This window comes from Ips typographus, linkage group LG7 (assembly GCF_016097725.1).
Source record: "Ips typographus isolate SLU linkage group LG7, UJ_Ityp_2.0, whole genome shotgun sequence".
NCBI lineage: Eukaryota > Metazoa > Arthropoda > Insecta > Coleoptera > Curculionidae > Ips > Ips typographus.
Window position 1 is genome coordinate 1,578,493 of NC_138428.1, and position 9,471 is coordinate 1,587,963.

Sequence of the window (9,471 nt, forward strand, 5' to 3'; positions counted from 1 at the left end):
TTTGAAATTGGTCAGTATAGTATTAATTATAATTATAAGTAGTATTTGCATATTAATTTTAATCAATATTACTGATATTATTATTCTTAAACTTTCAAATGCTTGTAAAGCAGTCCAGAAGCCTTGTAAATATGCTCTGAAACTGTCTGAAGTAGTCTAAAAAGGTTCCAAGACACTAAAGAATCTCCAAAACCTTCTCTAGAAGCTTCCAGGTTTCTGGAGCAGTTTAAGCTCTTCCAACAATTTCTAGAACCGTCTCAAGATTTTCAAATACCTCTAAAGCTGTCTAGAACCTTCAACATGTCCTTTAAACTGTCCAAAAATCATCTAAAGGCTGAAGCATCATAGAAGATTCCAAAAGCTTCCGTATACTTCAGTCAGCTTCCAAATGCTTCTAAAGCAGTCCAGAATCACAGATATGCTCTAAAAACCTTCCAAATATTCCTGAAGTAGTCTAAATGCTTTAAAAGCTTCCAAAAACACTAAAGAAATTCCAAATGCTCTTCAACTAGTCTAAAAGCTTTTACATGAATGGAATTAGTCTAATTATTATAATAAAACAGTGTGAGAAGAAGATACGAAAAAACCACCAAGAAAAAGAAACATTTTTCCTGCACAAAGGATTGAAAAAATAACACTAAATTTTATAAAAAACAATATAATTTTACCCATTATTTTATACATGTATAGATATATAGCAGACAAAACAGATGTATAATAATAATAAATACAGTAGTTGTTCTCTTTCCAAAAACCTCCACTTTTTCCAAATAAAATGCCACGCCCTGTTTATGTACTTATATCTACTAGGCGGATATAATATTGTAATTAAGATATCAAGGGCATTATAAGGACAATCATTTCCTATAATGCCTGTGGTGTCTTGTTAAATGTCCGACTTTCATTCTGTATAGATGTTTATTTAAAAAATGGTCAGAGGGCATTATTGAGGAAATAATAGCCCTGTCGGACATTATATGTAGGTACTTATTATTGTATTACCCAAGAAACTACATTTTCAAAATATGTGAAAACAATAGTTTAATCGGATTGGTCCGTTTACGTGGATATGATGGTTCCATAGGTTAGAAAAGGCGTCACCTAATATTCTACGAAATTGTTATATACAAATATGGTCATAATCAGTTACAACTTTAAGTGTTTTTGTACGTCAAAGTGACAGTTTTAGACCGGGCTTTTTCAAGTTTAATTGGAACTTCAAGTTGTAACCAAATTAGTACATTAAATATTTTTTGAGCTAGTAATACACAGTATACACTAGATGGATTAGATTTTTGGTCTCGCGTCTTTTAAAAACATTTTTAGCACCACAATTCGAGTAACTATCGTAAATAACAGAAAAAATAGTCACCCTATACGCGCAGTCTCATTGAAGCTTCAGTACCGCCAACGCAGTTCACACTTGCGCTATTTCTTCTTTTTGTTGCGTCCCGCTTTTATAACTTCACTCTTCTCTTCATTCTCGTCCTTCTCCAGGTTGTTGTTGGGGTAGTCACCGTTGTTGTTCACCAGGGTCACATGGAGTCGCGGTACCGTCAACGGTCTGAGCAACGACTTGACCATGGGCGGTACCGAACCGGAATTGGGCAGTACCGGACTACTTGCGCACAAAGCAGCTGACGTTAATTGGGTGACCAATCGGGCACTAGAGAATGTGTCCGTTGATGGTCCGGAAGACGTGCGAAATACTTTTTTCAGTTTGGACTTTAAACCTGAAAAATTTTAGTTTAAAAAACCAAAAAGTAGAGGAGATGTAGGGTTTATAGGTACCATTTGAAGGAGGTGAGTTAACGGGTGGCATGGGCATAACTTTACCGCCCATCACCACCCTGCCCATTTCGTGTTCCATTCCCCAGTTGCCGTAGGACGTGGAACGTTCCAGAAGCCTCTGTCTGGCATGTTTCTCAATCACGTCAGCGCAGACGTAACGACCACAAAATCGCGCCCATTGGTCAGCTCTGAAACCACGACCGTTGTCTCGTAAGGTTGGATTGGCTCCTGAAATCACGTGACTCAAATTTAATTTATTTTGTAAACTACAAAAAACTTTCTTTATTAAAATATATATAGGGTAGAAGATTGTCTAGTCTCTGATGATCTAGGAGCAACCTCACCTTTGGATACCGGAGGCAAAATTAATTTTTGGTTCTTTAAGGGATAACAACAGAAAGGACACTTTGCGTCTTTAGGAGGAAAAAAGAACGTAACAACAAAGTGGAAAGACAGCAACTTTCCTGCCAATAATTCGTTCCGTTCCCAAAGTGACTTTCTTGCGGCTCGTTATAGAGTTTGCGGTTGGGGATTGAGTTTTAAAGGACCCGTGATAGTTTGGAAAAACCTTTTAGGAGTAGTTTTTCCGTTGTATTGTCGGGGGGGAGAAAAAATGTCTAAAATAAGTTCTTTTTTTGTTTCTACCGTTCAATCGTAAAAAACCTAAACCGCCCTGTAGGATACTAAAAATAAAAAAAAAACAGTCCGATCAGTCGGAAAGCTGGGAAGGGCCGCGTCGAGTTAATAGAAATCATCTCCTTCGTTTGCTCAAGTTATTTTTACTCCCTTCAATTCGCGCCGCCATTGAGCAGTTTATTGATGATTGCGCCATGTTTTTATGTTTCCCGTATCTACACGATGGATTTATATTTAATAGAATTGCTCTTGAGATACCGTCAGGTTATTTGTTTGTTCCCATATATCGCAGTAAATCTATTTCCATTTTATGTATGTGAGAGATGATTAAATGTGCCACCACACTCAAACACTCCTCCATACAAAATCCCTTTCATATTTTGTAATTTTTTGACAAGCCCCACGTTGGGCGCCATCACCAGTTTGTTTAACTGGTTTAGAAGGTCCAACGTAAGTCGTGTCTTTTGAACTATTTGTTCATGTTTTTTCTTGCATTCTACGATCAAAAACAATCAACTACGACATCGAAGAAGAGGTTTGTCTGAGGTTTAATTAAAACGAAAATGAGCAAACAAACGGTGATTACATTACTTCCTTAAATAACGGAGCTACGTTCAGTCAAAATGGAGTTATTTTTAAAAAACCAGTTTGGTGCATCTAGTCACTTTTTGGTCTTGTAACTCCTTAAGGCTCCCTCTGAACAAATGCATTTGTTGGCTACACTTTCTAAGTATCCAACATTTCATTATTAGAAACTTCTGCGTTACTTTGCATAATAATTCTTGGTCCTGAGAATAGGTTTCTCTATTCATATTGTGGCCTGATTTCTGGGGAATAGAAGTGTCCAGCCAGGTTTAGAAATAGCATTACAATGAATAATCTGGCACGAAACACTCAAATATTTCCGACCCGATGCAGCCAGGACGGCATTTTTTAGTTTTTGTATTATTTGCAGCAGCAAGGCAAAAAACAATAAACTTTTTAATTCCCCGGAGCTCTTCACTATTTAATCAGGACGGATTAAAGACAAAGCCGGCTTAGAATTCATGAAAAATCCAGTAAAGTCAGTTTCATCATCGTCTGATTTCCGGAGTGCTTAGGATGCAGCCAGTGAAAACCGAAATTGCTTGTTCCCTGTCCAGACAATCAATACTGATGGTCATTACAAAACACCACTCGGCTTTAATGGGAATTAGTTTAATACAAATGGTTTATTTGACCTTTAAAGTTAAATTAAAACCAGATCAGAAGTGTTAACACAGTTCAGCTGTCTATGTTAGTTTTTTTCTGGATTTAGCGCCCAACCAGTGGATCGAACATTCCCTGAAACATTACTCATATAACTTAGGCAAACTGAAAGAGTAGCACCCATTAAAACAGTTTACTTTTCCGTACCTACAAAACCTAATGCGGTGCGATAAAGTCGGCTTAGTGCAGCGAGCCGGAGCGTAAAAGGGCTTTATGTTGTCAAAAAATCACCCTCAATACGGGTTTCGCGTCTGAGAGCCCGTCGAAATGTCGGGAATAAGGGAAAACCGGCGCTATCTACGAACAAATGAAAAGCAAAGCAATTGAAAACGTCTTTATACACGTTCGCGAAGACTAGCTGTGAATAATTAGTACATTTGTTGAGTTTTGGCGCCCAACGTGGGGCCCTGAAAAAGGTAGAAAGTTTTTGGCTTGATATTTACACGTCAAGTGCGTGTTTGATACTTTTTTATTATTACAACATGAGGTACTTCAAGACAGAGAAACAATGATAATTTCTAACTCGAAACGAAGACAGAAAACCAAATAGAACATCTAATAGGCGAAAGTTTTAAGGCGCCTATCTGAATTCATCGACTGAGAGAATATGAAATGCTTTGATATTTTGATAATAGTGTGAAATTTTGGAGCTTATAGAATGAAATTGAGAAGAAAAGCCAATATACTAGTTAACCCCACAACTTATATTGTGTTCAGTTCCCCACTGAATAATTTAAGAAACCAATATTTGATGATATCCTGGTTAGTCCTTCATTTTAATCAGATTTCCATATTAAAAACATGAAAAACATTCCAAAACACTATAGAAGCTTGCAAAAGCTTACAAAACAGCCTAGAAGCTTCCAAATGCTTTTCAACTTATCTATAGAAGCTCTTAAAAGATTTCGAGACAGTTTAAAAGCTTTCGCATGCTTCTAGAGCAGATTAACAGATTCCAGAAGTTTCTAGAACCGTCTACAAGGTTTCAAATGACTTAAAAGCATTCCAGAACCTTCAATGATCTTCAAACACTTTCCAAATGCTCCTAAACTAGTCTAAAAAACGTTTTAAAACACTACAGAAACTCCAAAGTGCTTCTCAAACAGTCGGAAGCCTTCCAAAACCGTCTAGAAGCTTCAAAAAGCTTTTTGAACACTCTAAAAGCTTCCAAATAATCTTCAACTAGGTTAGAAGCTCTCAAAAAATTTTAAGGCAGTCTAAAAGCTTCCGTACGCTTCTAAAGCAGTTTAAAAAAGTTTGTAGAACTGTCCTAAAGTTTTCAAATGCTTTAAAAGCAGTCCAAAAAACTTTTTAAACTCTCCAGAAACCTTCCAAATGCTCCTAAAGTAGTCTAAAAGATTCCAAATGTTCTCCAACTAGTCTAGAAGCTCCCTAAAGATATCAAAACAGTCTAAAAACTTGCAAAAAATTCTAGAACTGTCTAAGAATTTCCAAATGCTTCTAAAGCATTCCAGAACCTACAATATGCTCTTTAAACTGTCCAAATGCTTCTTTTTCAAAACAGTCTAAAATCTTCTGTATGTTTCTAAAGTAGTTTCAAAAAATGTCTAGAACTTGAACTCAAAAAAAGTAAAAAAATTTGCAAGCTTTGTTACAGATTTTTATGCTTTTTTGAGAAAAATAATTTTGCTTTTTAAACGCTTTTTTCACGATTTTAGTGCTTTTTAATCCGGACTCTATTAATTAGTGTTGAATTTCTGTTTTAATCGCATGTTTCTTCTATACTTTTCCCTGTATTTTATAAGATACAGTAGATACATTTAGATTCAAGTAAAAAGTCCCTTTAAAACATGTATCCGTACTTCAGAAACTTTAAAAAATAACAAAATTGCGACATTTAATTTGTTTTCTCTTAAAAGACAAAAATCTACTTAACTTCTATATGGAAAAAGTTTCTACAGCGAATTTGGTAGTCAAATTTGAACTTTTAAAATTGGCTTTAAAGTTTAAAACCAAAATAATTGATATGTATACAAGTTTTAAATCCTCAAAACTGTACTAAAACTTGTTTTGCTGTTTAGTGCACGCTATAGTTCAAAATGTATACGGAAAATCAAACTAAATGAGTATGACGTCACTAAATGTTGTGCATAATAAATGATCAAATTTGAGGGTTATTGTATCAGCACTGTAGTTTGTGATTGAAATTACCCACTGACTTACCATTTTAGACTTCTACTATCTGTCTGAAGGTTCAAAAGTTTTGCTTTGGACCTGTATGGATGTTAATTACTTTCTTGGGCAACAGTGCCTATTTTGTTCGGCTGTGACGTCATCTCAGTTTACTTTGATTTTCAGTATATCAAACGGTGGCCCCAAAATGAAAACAAACACTCACCGGCAAACAACAGTAATTTGGCACATTTGTTCCTGCCCTGCAGGGCCGCCTTCATCAAAGGGGTGAAGCCCAGATTGTTTCTGGCGTCAATTTCGACGCCTCGACATCTGCTCGCAAGACAATTGAGGCACTCAACTTGTCCTAGATTTTAAAAAAATGATTATTTCGCTGTCCAGTGAGGTTGGATGGACTAAATTACCAGCTTGGGCAGCGAAATGTAAGGGGGTATTGCCCTCGTTGTCCGGCTTGTTCGGGTCCAGCCCTGGAACTTGCAGGAGCAACTCCAACACGTCCACTGTTCCATTCGAGGACACGTAACTTAGTATCGTCTGGAATTAAACAAGAATCATTTATTTCAATTGTTGAATGACGGTTAAGTCCAAGAAGGGTAAACAGTAAAGGATTGCTCGATTGGCTCGTTTTGTTTCCCGGCGGCGAATGGATCTTGACGTCACGTTGTTTTGATCCTAAATTACTCCCTTACTTGACAAGTTACGTGAAAATGTCATAGAAAACAAAAGATAGAGCAGATTTCAAGCTTTCCAAAAATATCCCCACATGAGTTTATTGATTACACCGTTTGGCCGCTAGAGGGCGTCAAAGTTCCTTTACCATAATATCACATATTATATTGTAAATATTTTTTTAGTTGGATTTCATGTAAATCTTAAGCCGGCCGAGTTCCTGGCAAAGAAATGGTTAAAATGTTAAATTTTAGGTCTAACTCTGTTAGTTTTTGAGATATCAAAAAATTGACTGCACTAGCGTGTTTTCCGGGAAATTTTAACATAAAATGACACCGAACGTCAACTGTAACTTGACAAATAAAAAAGTTGTATTTTTTGACGGTTCCAGGCCGCCATTTTGAATTTTCTGTCAAAATATTGACTTGCACCTCATTTTAAAGGAGATTACACGTAGTTTCAAGAAATGACAGACAAAATAGCGTCCCTGGCCGCCATTTTAAATTTTCTGTCAAAATATTGACTTGCACCTCATTGTAAAGGAAATTTCACGTGAGCGCACGCAAGCGCTTTGACGTTTGAGCTGAAAACCAATAAAAAAAAAGAAAAACAAACGCGCGTTCATTTCAGGCAAACCGATATTTCTTCAGACCACCCTGTATACTGTATGGTTGAGATTTAAAGGCAGTTGTACGTAAAATTTCAGAAAAATTGGATTGAATTTCGTCGTTATAAAATCGAATCTCCTGGATAGCCGAAAAACGTAAGCGGATGCGAGTGGGCCATATTTTAAAATACACCCCGTTTATCGTATGGGGGATGTTCCGCTCAGATACGTTGGCAAACCTGAAAAGGTCAAAGGTCGGAAACTCGATTAATCTTCTTTTCCGAATTATGCACTCTCTAAATTCAATGTGCTCCAGCTATTTAGTTTTATCCGATTTTAAGTACTTTCTCTGGAACGGGTTTACCCCAAAATTGCATAATTTAAATTCTAAATTGGAAAATATATGAACGCAGCCAAGATTTAGCAGTAAATTGCCTCAGAATTTATAACTTTGCTAATTCTACCCTAAAACGTTTACTTTTTATGTCAAACGACAATGAGTGACGTTTATATCGTGTTACGTTGATCCGATTACTGAAGCGGATAGAACAATCATAAGTTGAATCCCGTTATATTCGTATTTAGCTCTGATTGGATTGGTCAATCGATATAGACAAGCTGATGGAATCAGAGCAACAAAATAAAAAAATATACAAAATAGAAAACCTTTTCTTTTATTTGAGATGACACCATGATAGTTATTTACTAAATTCAACACAAACAAACTTTTCATAAAAGGCATAATACTACTTTTTACAGAAAATTTAAAATGGCGGCCTGGGACGCCATTTTGTCTGTCATTTCTTGAAACTACGTGAAATTTCCTTTAAAATTTGACGCCGTCTAGCGGCCAAACGGTGTTATCAATCAACTCATGAGGGGATATTTTTAGAAAGCTTGAAATCTGTTCTATCTTTTGTTTTCTATGATATTTTGACGTAGCTTGCCAAGTAAGGGAGTAATTTAGGGTCAAAGCAACGTGTGTCAAAAAATATACCATTTTGTCTTGTGATTAGTTCACTCACTTGTCTTTGTTAACGTCAGTTGTCAAATGCCAGATTATTCAATCCCTAATATCTCGATTAAAAAGTGGCGTTTTAATCGGATTCAGTGTTTCAATTAGGTTGTCTATGGTTTCAATCCTGGTAATATTTAGGATCGACTAATCAATCCAAATCGTTAATCTGCGTTGTCTTTATCGATCGAAGGAGACAAAGGAAAAGATATTGGTACGCTCACGTGAGAAGAATGGAAGAGGAAAGACTGCCACGCATCGCACTTGAAGGGAAATCAATAGGGAAAAAAGCACCCGGAAGACCACCCCTAAGAGATGGAAGGACAACCTGCAAAACTAACAGATCGAGATATCTTAAATATGAATAAGAAGAAGAAGAAGAAGTCTTTATTGAGGATTTTATGGATAAGCGGATTCAATTTGCTCGATATAAACGTAGTCAATGATTACCGTCCGAACAAAAGTTACTGACCATTTGTCCTACTTTATAGTCCCCAATGGTCCTGTACTGTAGGGAATTTCAGCGTTGTCCGGTGGCCCCATTAAAATGTTTCATTCTGAAAATGGGTTACCCCAATTATTTGACGTGCCGGATTGAGGCTTTGGTCGTTAATTGGGTTAATGTGGTTTATGTTACTTTTTATTGGCTGGGAATTTGGGGCTGGTTTGGTTGAGGTTTATTAGTAAACCCTCCAAATACCGATTGTAACAACGATGCCAATTCATTCTCATTCAGCAGTTTTTTATGATCACTCAATTTAAGCGGTTAATCAATCAAACACTTAATCAAGTTTCATTCTAATTACACTTTCGTCCAGTAAAAGGAGAACATCAAAAGCTAAATTCCTTTTAACCTGTCGCATTTCAAATCGTTTTTCCCGCTAGAAATCGATATTAGACAGACAACGATATTATTTAGGTCACCGGCAAAATAATTGCTTTATGTATAAATTAATCCCTCTCATTATTTCATACACAGTTGGAAATTTCATTAATTTTTTCGCCCTAACACTCTCAATTTAGAGGTAGCAAAGTGCAGGTGGGAGGTTCAATCAATCTATGAATGATTCACTTAATCTGTTTGGATTAACCAGCTGGAGGGGTTGGTGATTGGAGTGGTTGAGTAAATAATTAACTTGGAACAACGACGTCACGATTTTCTAGACAAACAATTGATAGCGAGCCACTTTAGTTACGTCACTGTCTATGCCGTCATTTAATTTTTTTTTCCTTATCTCATTATTTTACCATGTTTTTCAGACTTTCACAAAGTGATTAGGTAAATTCCTTATTTAAAATCACAATTGTCCAGAACGTCCATTAGAAAATAAAAGAAAATGTAAGTAAAGCC

At 36.3% G+C, this 9,471-nt stretch overlaps 1 protein-coding gene across 1 annotated transcript in view; it reads right to left on the reverse strand.

The window, feature by feature from the left end:
• Positions 1-642: 642 nt before the first annotated feature.
• The window catches only part of LOC145731418 (uncharacterized), a 29,376-nt gene continuing 20,547 nt past the window's right edge, over positions 643-9,471 (reverse strand). Inside the window, exons 5-8 of the mRNA XM_081983206.1 lie at positions 6,234-6,363; positions 6,035-6,175; positions 1,792-2,019; positions 643-1,733 (exon numbers count right to left, since the gene is read on the reverse strand). Of these exons, the coding sequence (XP_081839332.1) occupies positions 1,429-1,733; positions 1,792-2,019; positions 6,035-6,175; positions 6,234-6,363 (804 nt within the window). The 3' untranslated portion in view covers positions 643-1,428. The remainder of the gene's footprint in view (positions 1,734-1,791; positions 2,020-6,034; positions 6,176-6,233; positions 6,364-9,471) is intronic.